Source organism: Heteronotia binoei, chromosome 3 (assembly GCF_032191835.1).
Source record: "Heteronotia binoei isolate CCM8104 ecotype False Entrance Well chromosome 3, APGP_CSIRO_Hbin_v1, whole genome shotgun sequence".
Classification (NCBI taxonomy): domain Eukaryota; kingdom Metazoa; phylum Chordata; class Lepidosauria; order Squamata; family Gekkonidae; genus Heteronotia; species Heteronotia binoei.
The window spans coordinates 65971307-65984609 of record NC_083225.1 but is presented as its reverse complement, the minus strand read 5'-3'; the positions used below and the strand labels follow the sequence as shown (position 1 = coordinate 65984609).

General features: G+C 36.0%; 1 protein-coding gene across 2 annotated transcripts in view; it reads left to right on the top strand.

Annotated features, from left to right (window-relative positions):
* Positions 1-13303, top strand: part of ANOS1 (anosmin 1) — a 164748-nt gene that overhangs the window by 106574 nt on the left and 44871 nt on the right. For both annotated transcript variants that reach the window (XM_060233931.1, XM_060233932.1), the window contains exon 6: positions 512-641. In XM_060233931.1, the coding sequence (XP_060089914.1) occupies positions 512-641 (130 nt within the window). The remainder of the gene's footprint in view (positions 1-511; positions 642-13303) is intronic.

Genomic DNA, 13303 nt, shown 5'->3' with positions numbered 1-13303 from the left:
TGGATAGTAAATATACATAGCTGTTATGTGTTTATAAGTAGAACTCTTAGGTTACATATTACAAACTATATTATGAGAGGTAAAAGCAATCAGTAAATATGTCTTGGGAAAGACAGAAGGCAAAAGAAGAAGGGAACGGCAAAAGATGAGATGACTGGACAGCGTTACTGATGTAACTAACACGAATTTGAGCAGACTTCGGAGGATGGTAGAAGACTGGAGGGCCTGGCGTGACTTTGTCCATGGGGTCACAAACAGTCGGACTCGTCTGTGCGACTGAACAACAACAAAAATATGTCTTACTATATGGAGGGATGATAATTAGTCCTAGAGAATGAAATGTACAAAACAATATGGATTTTGTGCAGTAATTCACAAAGTTTAACTTGTACTTATGGGTATTAAGAATGCAAACAAAACTTTACCATTGTTCTCATGTCTCCTAAACAAAACAGCATAAAACACACAGGCTGTGATAAAACCTCAGTATGTTTAACGCTTCTCTCTACAGATCACAGATGAGAGGGTACAATTGTCTGACATTAGGCCCAGCAGGTGGTACCAGTTTCGAGTGGCGGCCATTAATGTGCATGGAACAAGAGGCTTCACAGCTCCCAGCAAGCACTTCCGCTCTTCAAAAGGTTTGTGTTAATTTCATGCACCTGATTTTTTTAGATTCCTCAAGAAACAGAACCCAGTTTTCTTAATATTTTTTGTATCTGTTGGTTTTTAACAGGTTGTTTTTCTGTGTTTATGATTGGACTCATTTTTGTGAAGTTACTATGTACCTTGAAGATGCCACTGAAATTGTATTCTGCAAGGTATACCAGAATGAATAACTCCCTTTTCAGTTTCTCTCAGCATTAATAATAATAATTGGGGTTTTCTTTATGACACTGAATAAACAAGCATCTGAGAGTTTTTGAACATGTTGTTTTGATCCTGAAGCTTTGTTTTGATCTGTGATCTGCAGGGCTAGATGCTGTGCAGTGTTGATTAGGTAGTGTGCAGTGAGTCATTGTAGCATCTTATGATTTTAAGAAAACAGGAAACCATCATATATAGAATATATCTTTTCTGTTTTTTTCTCTGCATGTACTGTACCAAAGCAAAGCATTTCTGTGTCTGAAGATTTTCCAACTTCATTTCAGAATATAAAGTTGTCTTCACTGTGAATTAAAGCTAAGGAAAAAAAACAGTTCACAAAATTGGATTTAACTTGAGAAATATAGGGTTTTTTTAAAATACACGTTTTCATTTTAAGTGTACCAGGATGATTTTGCTGGCTCAGATCAGAAGACCTTCTAAGTGAGTCTCTGAGAAAAGCCAGTCAATCCCTTAAGTTCATAAATTAAGATGCAAGAAAGATAGTAAACACTGCATTTAAATAATGTTTACAAATACATTAAAATCTAGACATGCTCATAAAAGCCATTACACTCTTTAGTGTTCTTTAATAGTGTACAAGTTGCTCTGATATGCAAATATTCATGTACTCTAATCTTTTTGTTAGCTCTTCTTATCCTGCTATACCTTTGGGTTTCTTTTTAGTTAATCCACTGTGTTTCTGCTTGATTCTGAGAACCAGTATACTTATCACATTTCATTTGCAGGCTTGTACATGAGCATTAGGAAAATCCTGCAAAGTCCAAAAATCTGCTTTTAATGTTATGATCATAACAGTTACAAAGCCTGTGGAACTCTTATGCTCTAATATTCACAATAAACTATTAAAACATATAAAGTATTTTCTGTAAAAAAATTATTCAACTGTGAACCAAACTGGATTTGATGGCATCCATGGGTCTGACCTGCAGATGCCTGCACCATTTTAAAAGGATTTAAAAATGCTTCAAGGGCCTAATCCTGATTGAGCTTCTGGTACTACAGGCTGAGATGCTCTTGTTCTCCTCAGACCTTACACCTTTTTCACATGCCGGAATTCTCTTCAAAATTCATGGGGAGTGAAAGCACTGACCGGGAGTGTTTTTCTTGGCTTTAAGGGGTCGGGGGAGCTCGGCGAGCACTGCGCAGGGGATGCGCCGAGTGTCCTGCGTGATGACATTGTTAGGAAATTAATAATGATGATTAGAATGTTCATTTATTCAATTATGTTTCTCTATATAAAACATATATTCAACACTAGATGAGGCAGCAAGAAGTCCCCCTCCCACCTGTTGTGGTTTGCGGGTAAGCAGTTTCCTATAGAAGCTTGTTAGCAGTTTGTATCACCTACTAGGAGTCAGAGAGCCCCCACCTTCTTCTTGATTCAATCATGTTCAAACATATAAAGCAAGATAAGACTTAGACGAAAAAGAACCCCCCCATGCTTTCCGCAAACATAGCACACCTGCCTGACATTTGAGCTGGCTCTGCAAGCTAATTTCCTGCTGTGGTTTGTGGGCAATAGTTAGTACCTGACTTGCTAACATCTGTTGCAGAACCAGCCCCTCTCACTGTTCTCTTATAGATCTTAGCCCTTACTAATCAAAGATAAACAAAACTGCTTCTCATTTGCTTTAAGGCTTGCTAGGAAACGAAGGCATAATCAATATTTAGCATGAGCAAAAGGATAAATGAGTAACTAGCAGGGACGCCAAGTATAAGACCCCGAAGAGGAGCCCCCACTGCTCCTCTGACCTTTAAAACTGTGTACCTATCTCTCTGCTAGCAATTTCCTGTCCTCGTCAGTATGGTTTGCGGCGAGTGCCATTTCCTCTTGAAGCTTCATAGCAACTCTGAAATGAGAGCTAAAGATCTGTCTTGATTGCTTTCTATTCTTTATGGGTTGAGTTTAAAATATATTAGTAAAAGCATTTTTAGAATCTTAGTGAGCCAAGTCAGTATAATCCTAACAAGTAGGCCATTAGGGCAGGTATTAGTTGTAGAGTTATATTAGGTTTAGAACTTTGTACTTAATAGAATAAAACAAGGGGAAAACAATGCTTTAGGATGTTTGCACCTTATATGGTTATAGGATGTTTGTATCTGATATGGTCATAGCCTGAGCTAGCGGACGTAGAAGCTAGATTGTGCCCTCTGGTTGGCTGTTTGCCACAGGGGAAGGGAGGGATCTGTGACGTCGGGAATTGATAAAAGCGCAGGCTTGACCACGAATTAGCCAGAGGGAGACAGCCTTGTTACCTGGTCTTCCTCTCCACTTTTGCAAAAGTGAAAATTAAAGCTGTTTCTCTGAACCACATGTCTCAGCCTAGTCATTGGTATCTGGAAAAAGGAGGCATTGCTCCAAAAACCGGTTGACAACATCATCTCTGGGTGATGTTATCACACTGCGCATGTGTAAAATTTACTCACAGGGGGGCGTGCATTAGGGTTCTGCCTCAGGCAGCAGAACCCCAGGTGCCAGATCTGCTCAGAAGAAGCAAGAAGTTGTAGATGAGAAAGTTATTATATTGTTTCCTGTGACAAATCTGCAGTGCTGTAGAATAGGACTATTTCCGCAGTATGATTTTACCTCTCATAAGTGTTAGTTTGAACTCCCACTCAATGTGGTGAGTCTGCAGCTCTCATCCCACAATACAGCTTTTTCCACACCAGTTGCCTGGTAGTACTGTTTTTTTAATAAATGCCATTTCTGGTGTTCAGACTCAGTACCTCTTGGTTATGAGACTGGGATATTTCCACTGTACTACAGAAGGTTCCTCCTTAAGTCTCCTAAACTTTCCTCTTTAAACAAAGGAACCAGGATTGATGTGTCTTTTATTCCCTTCCACCCAGCTTGACTGTTAGGAAGCCTTCTGTTCTCCCTGCATTCCACTTGCTGAAGTTTTGCTGCAGGAAAAAAAATCAACAAGCTGGCCAAACAAGCTGCACCTGCCTGACCTGCTTGTCTTGACAGTTTAACAGTGCAATAATGCAAAAAGTACATATATATTTTTTAAAAGACTGCATCCGGAAAAGAAGGGTGGTGACATTAATTAGGTAGGTGGGGCAAGCATGAAAAAGTGGAACCGGAAATGGCTGTGAGGTGCAAAAATAAATTCAGGGATTTCCCCACTAAAAAAACCCCTGCCCGTTTGGTCTCAAGGTAAAAAAAAAGGCTCTAAAATGGGATTCAGAAAACATGGGGTGAGAAGAGAAAAACTTTGGGTCTGCGCCTGGTAAGAAAAAATCTGCCATGGAAAATTGCAGATAATGAGATTTAAAAATATCAATGTGGGAAATTTCACTGCTGCTAAAATGGTCTAGGTCAGGAGCTGGAAAGATCATTCTCTCCCATTGTAGCCACTGTCACAACAGGCCCACACTGGCTAGCAAAAAAGTATGCAATGGTTAAGAAAGCATAAACATTCAGGCCAAATTTAAAAATTAACAGATATTAACAAATATACATGTATTAATTTCAAAATAGATTAAAAACAGATATTGGTGCTTACAATAGCCTGAATTATCATTGTTAATACTCAATGACATCCAAAAGTGAAAAATATTGTCCTGACCAATTGGCCTTCCTCAGATGAAGGGCCAAGATGAAGTTATTTGATAATGATTATCTGGGACCTAAGGAAAGAACACTGACCAAAAATCTCTTTCTAAAGAATCCACAGCCACGGTCAGGCACACTTATTCCTTCGTCAGTTTATGATAAATGAATGTTATTATTATGTCAGCAGCCATGCTGCACTGTTATTAGTTTGACCAGTGAGGAAGACCAGTGGAGCTGAAACAAGTCTGGTAATGGTCAATACTGGTCACTTTTCGATGTCATTGTATATCATTTTTGTATATTTGTTAATATCTGTTAATTTTAATTGTCCGACATTATTTGGTCTGTATGTTTATGGTTTTTTAACCTTTTGGTACTTAATCTAGTTTGTTTTATTTTCCCTTTTTTGTTTTTAGTTGTACTACAGAAGTATAACCAAATGGCTAAAATTGACTAGTACCCATTACTACATCAGACCACAGTCATCCTTAAGATAGAGAGAAACAGGGTGCTGCACTGGGAAGACAAAAACAGCAGAAATTATGCATCTGAAAGGGTTAGATCTAATCACACTGTATGCCAGTTATAAAAATCTTAACATCAGAATTAACTGGACTGAAATGATGAGATGTATTGAATAAAGCATGATGCCAGGGTGAGCCCCAGCTGCCCTTTTTTGTTTGTTTGTATTGTTTTGTTTTGAAATAATAATGTGGATTATTTCTAACTAGTATTATGGGGAAAAGGAGAGAAGTTTTCCGTTTTTGACTGGTTGACATATTAAAATGCTGGTGTTAAGTGCTGTGCACTAACTGAATTGGTTTATTTGAGTATTGCAACATACATTGTTTCTTTTTGGTGTTGTCAGTCTGTTTGGTTTACGCTATATTTTTTGGTTGGGTATTTATCCCTTTTGTGTGTGGGGCGGGGGTGTTGAATGCAGGATTTTACTTCACAGAAACTGTTTTCTCTTCAGTGGGGCTTGTTCTTTTGTTTAGTGATTTTTGTCATTATTAATACTTTCCACCAATTTTTCTGGGGCAAGCGTTAAATTAACAACTCTACAGTTTTCTGGGTCCTCCCTGGATTCTTTTTAACAGCATCCTTTTAAAAATTAGTGTGACATTGGCTGTTTTTTCTTACAGAACATAGACTTATATTATGACAAATTATATATTCTTGTTGGAGGACCAGCAACTTTATTTTTGAATGCATTAAGTACTCTTTAGTGAATATCTGTACCATTGTTGTTATTCTTTGTGGGTGAAAATTGTTACTGAGAGGCGCTGCCGGATAAAAATGGAGTACCCCAGTGCAGAGAGGGCGGGATACAAATCCTAAATAAATAAATTCACTCTACCTAGTCTCTTAGCTAATTTCCCAATCAAAATTAAGAGACGTAAAGCATTGCTTGTAACAAAGCAGTGTCTGTAACAAGGTGACCTTTGAAAATTAATTTTAAATTAAACTATGGCATTTAGCTAGAAATGTATACAATATGTCTAAATGATTCAGATTTAGAAAAGGATTTTCATTAGATAGTAATATGGACTGTACTTTTTGCTCAACTGGTGTTTATGGCCATTGGTGTGCAAAGAAGAATAAGCTTAAGTCCCATTGTAGTCATTATAGGTTTAAGCTCTCAGTTCTGTGTTTACGTCACCTTGACTGGCATATAAAGGGAGTTAAGTTTTTGGAGTGCAACCAGTTTCTGTGATCCAGAGTACCATGGAAGCAGCAGAAGGTGGAGCACACACTAGTGTACTTACTGGTAAACAATGTTTAGTCTGTTATGTCTTCTGAATGGAGATCCTAATGGTGCAATATATTTGGTTATGCATGCATTGCTACATTTCCCAGTGTGATTTATTATGTTGTTCTCACACAGCTGTCTTTTGAGCACGTTGCTGTGTGGAGATTTTGCATACCTTGTAAAGAGGCTTTTGTGTAAAGTTGAATACACATGAATTCTATTCATCGGATAAATACAGTTGTATCACTTACCTTTAAGAGAAAGGACAAAGCAACAGTCCCCCTTAATACTAGATTTAGTAAGGTTTGTCTTTCAGGGAGTTACAGTTAATCACATTTTGAATGAAGCTATCAGTCATGTAGATGTAAATATAGAACTACTGCATTTATAAAATAAGATGGTGAAAATATAATAAAGAGAATGTATAACAGAGAGCTTCAAAAAAAAAGACTTGCGTACAGACTGGAAAAATAAATCCATCAGAAGAATCAGGCCTTAGTTTTGCTACAAACTTCTTTCACATGAAGAGATAAGGAAAGAACAAACATCTCTGATAGTTTGTGTACACTGAATTAGCTGCATGTTTAGACTTTCTCCATAAATCCATTTTGTTTTTTCTATCCTGTGGCCAACTACTGTAGACTGTTGTGATGAAAACAGAACACAAAAAGTCAGAACAATCTGCATTAAAACAGGCATTGTTGTTCACATTCTGAAACATCCACTGCAGTTTTTATTGCTTCTCCTCCTTGGGATGAAGTACATTGTTATTATCCACAATGTAAGTTTCAAGAGCCAACTAAGCAGAGAAAGTATTGTTTTCACAGGATGTAACTGCCTGCGCTGGATGTAATTTCTTGCATACACCTAAAATGAATGTTAGTGAAATCTGAACAGACATCCACTTGTAGCAATAAAGATTTCCTGTGGTTCCCTTGGGAACAGTTATGTTTTTTATATTGTTGAACAGCTGGTTTATATGTTCCTATTCCAATGGGCAGTTCCTCTACATGTGCCACGGAAGTATTTCAGAGTTGGAAACTTGTCTGCTGTGTCTTTTGGAGAGGTGATCCAGCTCTAAATAAGAGCAGAATGCCCTCATCTTAATGCTTGAAAGGATTATGAATTATAGGTAAACTTGTCAGGTACATAGTTGAAAATATGGTATCCATATTCCTGCAAGTATGCTCGCACAAGCTGCTGTCTGCTTTCTAAAGTCTTATCTCTGTAATAAAATTCAGTTAGTATTTAAGATACTAGAGCAGTCCTGGTTTATAAACTGCACAATATATTTTCCTGAACAGGCTTCCATGGAAATAAAACATTTTTAAAATGCAACTTACCCACGACCCTAAAGATAAGACCTGAACAGGATTTGGCTACAGACTGTGGAAACCGAGTGTGCTAAAAAACCTGTTTGCTTTCTGTTTGTTTCCCTGCTTGTTAGAGAGACTCTTTTTAAATTTTAATATTGAACAAATGAGTAATAACATAAATGAGTTATTTGATCAGATGAGTAATAACAAAAATGAAAGGAAAGATGAAACTAGATATTTAAAAGCTGGAATGTTCTATAAAGCAAAATTCTGGAGAGGTCAATCAAATTAATAATAAAGTGGAAGATTTGGAGACTAAATTAGAAATCACAGATACACAGTTAGAAAAATAATTAGATAAAATGGCTGTCCTGGAGCTGACAGAGTAAAAAAAAAAAATCAGTCTGAGATTTAGATCTGTTCCAGGAGCCTAAATGAAATTATTGAAGAAAGGATTCTTAGAACATTGGCAAACTTCTTGGATTTGAAAGACGATATGGATTATGAAACAAAGTGTACAGAATAAACATTAGATTTGCCTGTGCAAGAAAGGTCCAAAGGGACACTTAGGTGCATTATTTTCAGGAAGATGACCAGAGATAAGATGTGGCAACAACATGTTAATACGAGATTAAAGATATAGAGATTATTATACTGAAAGAAATATCTATCAGAATTTTGCATAGAAGAAAAAAAAAATCTTTTCCTAATGGAAAAACTGAGACAGAAAAGATAAAATTTCATTGGGATAAATTGGAAGACTTGTTTCTTACTTTCAGACAGCAGATATTCAGATTGAATTCTGACCAAACAGTGAGAGAACTTCTAGAAAGATTTAAGAGAGTTTGAAGAGATGCAAACTGAGACCCAAGAAGAGGCTATACAAGACCCGTTATAGGTGCAATAGGAATTGGAAAAGGAGGAGGATACTGAAGTAGATGGTACAAGTATGGACTTTTCTAAACTTAAAGTTTAATTATGGAATTAAAATAGAGTTAAAATGGAATACAAACAGAGGAAATGCTCCTCAAAAGGGGGACAATATTTCGTTATTTGAAAAAAGGAGATATTGTGTGCCTACAAAAGACTCATATTAGAAAAAAAGGATATAAAATTGTTGGTCTATAAAGCTTTGTGCAAAGAATTTATTTCGGTCAACATTAAAATGGAGTTGTATTATGTATTAACCCCCAATTAAAGCCAGATTTGGTATTGATAGATGAACATGGTAAATCAGTAGAGGCAGAAATCGATATACTTGGAATTAGGATTTTGGTCCTGGAAGTGTATGCACCAAATGAAGACAAAGGGACTTTTTACAAACATGGATAAGTTAATAATTTCCCCTGTGAAAGTTGGCGTTTCATGGGAGAATGGAATGACCTTGCCAAATGAATAGATTGGGGGCGGGGGGGGGGTTAAATTACAAAGGTATGATATATTGTTCACTTTTGTGTTGTGGAAGTCTGAGTAGAGGTTTGTAATCTGTCTGGAAACTATCTGTACTCAGGGGTTACTGTAAGTATGATAGTTGTTATATTTTCCACCTGTAAAACATATTTTTCTCGGTTTTTTAATTGTTCTGTAAATCAATTTTATTATTTTTGCAATATATTGAGAAATATAACTCTATCAAACACCAAAAATAATCAGCCAATACATTACAAAATTTCCTCCCCCCTCCCTCACCTCTAATTCATGACCTCCGCCGGTATTTAAAATATGTAAAAAAACAATCTAAATTACAATTATAGAATCTTCACTAAAAATTACCATTATCTTAACACAAGAATAATTATTATATTTTATCATCTACTTGATTCTTATTCGTCTAGCTTACATATTAAATCAAATATCAATAATCACAGTTTCCCTCTTCCTATTAAAAGTTCAATTAATATTATCAAAAACCACTAAATGGCTCTTTCCAGTTTTTCTCCACATAGTTTTGAAATTTCTCCCAGTCTTCTTTGAATTTCTCTAAATTACATTCTTTCAAGATTCTAGTAAATTTGTCCATTTTACTCCAGTTTAGTAGTTTTAAGACCCAGTCCCATTTCTTTGGTATTTTGTCTTGCTTCCACATTTGCGCATACAATGTTCTCGAGCTGAAAGCAAATACCACAACTATGTCCTGTCTCGCTTCGGAAAGCTTTCCATTTGTAATCCCACCAGAAAGACATCTGTTGGAATTGAAACCAATTAAATTTATCCTGCAAATCTTTGGCCGGTTTCATTTCCACTTTGCCTCTGTGGATCTTTAGCAGTTGTTTATATGATACACATTTTCTTCCTGTGGATCTGAAGATAACTTTATAACTTCTGTTGGCACAACCCAAAGCGGTTTTCTCTCATCACCATATTTATTATATTTTTCCCAAGTATTCAACAAGTTCCTCCTTATATAATGGTGTGAGAAAAATTCATCCATCTTCTCCTTCCCATAGTACATATAAGCATGACAACCAAAAATATTTCCATGGCCTTCTAATGCCAATGATTTTCTGTTAAGCAAAGTTATCCAGTCCTTAATCCATACCAAACAAACTGCATCATGATATAACCTTAAACCAGGTAATTGGAAGCCACCTCTTTCTTTCGCATCTGTCAGAATTTTCATTTTAATTCTTGATTTTTTTCCGCCCATACAAATTCTGAAATCTTTCTCTGCCAAAGATTAAATAGTTTGTTATCTCTCGCTATTGGAATAGTTTGAAAAAGAAATATAATTCTTGGTAGAACATTCATTTTAATTGCGGATATCCTCCCCAGCATGGATAAATTCACTTTATTCCACTTTAACATATCCTCTTCAATTTTATGCCAAAGCTTTTCGTAATTGTTCTTGTATAAATCAATATTTCTCATTGTAATCTCCACACCTAAATATTTTACTTTTGAGGTAACTTCACATCCAGTAACACTTTGTAACTCTTTCTGTTTGCTTGATGACAGATTGCTTAGGATTTTCGATTTTTCTTTATATAAAAACCCACCAGGTCTCCATACTCTTTAATTTTCTTTAACAAGGGTGTCACTTGTAATGGATTTTCCTTAATAAACATCACATCATTCACAAAGGCCCTGTATTTGTAGGAAAAACTTTTCAGTTTCAACCCTTCTATTTCTTTAACCTCTTTAATTTGAATCAACAAGATCTCTAAAGTCATTATGAATAGCAACGAAGATAGAGGGCAACCTTGTCTTGTGCCTTTGCTAATTATCATTTGTTCTGTCAGGTCAGCATTCACACAAAGTCTAGCTTGTTGTTCTGTATATATTGTCTTAATCATTCTTATAAAATCACCTCCTAGTTTCAGTTTTTCCATCACTGCAAACATAAAGTCCCAATTGAGATTGTCAAAAAAATTTTCTGCATCAGCAAAGAATAAAGCCACCTCCTTTTCTGGATGCTTTTCATAGTATTCTACAATGTCTATTACTGTTCTGGTATTGTCTCTTATTTGCCTTCTGGGGAGAAAACCCGCTTGCTCCTCTTGAATAGAAATGTTCAAATGCTGTTTGAGTCTTTCTTTTAGTATTCTAGCAAATATTTTATAGTCATTGTTCAGTAGTTCAGAGAGCCAGTTTGGTGTAGTGGTTAAGTGTGTGGACTCTTATCTGGGAGAACCGGGTTTGATTCCCCACTCCTCCACTTGCACCTGCTGGAATGGCCTTGGGTCAGCCATAGCCCTGGCAGAGGTTGTCCTTGAAAGGGCAGCTGCTTTAAGAGCTCTCTTAGCCCCACCCACCTCACAGGGTGTCTGTTGTGCGGGAGGAAGGTAAAGGAGATTGTGAGCCGCTCTGAGACTCTTCGGAGTGGAGGGCGGGATATAAATCCAATATCTTCATCATCTTCTTCATCTAGTGAAATCGGTCTATACTTTTTGACATTCGTGCCATCTCTTTCCTCATTCGGTATCAATGAAATAACTGCTTCTTTCCATGTATTTGGCACCTTCCCATCTTGTCTAATACTGTTCATCAATTTTTGAAGTTTGGGTACTAATATTTCTGCCAAAACTTTATAAAATTTTGCTGAAAAACCTTCAGGGCCTGAAGCTTTTCCCAATTTCATTGAACTTATTGCTGCTTCTATTTCTACTTTTTCAATTGGTTCATTCAGAGTTTTTTTCCATGTTTTCTTTTAAGGGTTTCACTTTTATTCTCTGCAGGTATTCTTTATTTTCTCTTTATTTACTTGTTGACCTTTAAATAGTTTAGCATAAAATTTGTAAAACTCCTTTTTAATTCTGGTTTGATCCACAATTTCTTTACCCTCCAAAATAATTCTATTTATAATTTTTTTCTCCTTTTTTCTTCAGTTGCCAAGCCAAATATTTCCCCGGCTTGTTAGCACCCTCAGAAGACTTCTGCTGTATCCTTTTTAGATTCCACTCCACCTCTTTATTCAATAAGTGTCTCAATTGGTTCTTCAAAATTGTAATCTCCTGCAATATTTTCTTTTCCGCTGGTCTTTTTCTCAGTTCATTTTCTTTTTTACTTATTTCTTTTTGTAAATCCACCAATTGTTTTTCTTTGGCTCTTTTATCTTTATTGTTCAATGTAATTAATATTCCTCTCATAACAGCTTTGTACGCATCCCATACGGTCTGAATTTTAACATCCTGATTTTCATTCATTTGCAAAAAAGCTTTGGTTTCCTTTTCAAGTGATGTCACTATTTCTACTTTTTGCAATAAATCTTCATTTAACCTCCATCTTTTCACCTTTTTCTTTTCTTTAGCTAGGCACATTAATGGATTGTGGTCTGCACCTATTTTCGGAAGACTCTCTATTTTATTAGTAATAAGTCCCAGATCCTTAGATAACATATCAATTCTTGAGAAGGAGTTATACCTTGCTGAAAAGAAAGTGTAATCACGCATGTTAGGGTTAACTTTCTCCATATATCTTCCAGACTTTCTTGCTTTGTTAGTTCAAAAAATGACTTTGGCAGCTTGCCATCTTTGTTTTTTTTTATTTCCAAACCTGTCCAAAGAGTTCTTAATAGTTCCATTAAAATCTCCCATTAACATTACTTGATCATAAGTCACTTGGTCTAGTTGTTGCATAGTGTCTTTAAAAAAGGCATTTTTCGTCCCATTTGGGGCATATAATCCCAATAACAAAGTCTTTCTCATTCATAAACACCTCCACTACAACAAATCTACCTTCATTTTCTTTAAAAATCAATTTGGCTACAATTTTTTTAATGTAAAAAACCACTCCCTTTTTTTTCTTTAGCCAATGAGAAAAATTCTTCACCAAGAGGTTTATTCCATAAAAATTTATAATCCATTCGTTTAATATGTACTTCTTGTAGACAAACTATATTACATTTCTGTTTTTTAATCCAATGGAAGGTTTCTTTTTTTTTGCGGTGAATTAAGTCCATTTACATTCCAAGAAAATAATTTGTAATCCATAATGATTCTCAATTATTCTGTTCCCCCCAAACTCTTTATTGTCCGCAAAAAACCTCTCCATGCCTTGAGTATCTACTATTGCCATTCTCAGTCTTTTATACTCAAAGCTAAGACCTTCAGGTAGAATCCATCTGTATCTTATTCCCTTCTCTCTTAACTCGTCTGTCAATTTCTTGAACTGTCTTCTGTCACTGATGACCTTCCTTGGCAACTCCATTATCCTTACTCTGCTTTCCTCCACAACCATTTGGCTCTCAAATTGTTGACTTTAAGTTCCTTCCCACCATATCTCTTGTAGTAAATTTTACTACCACATCCCTTGGTAGCTTGCGCTTTCTGGCAAATTCTGATTAGTCAC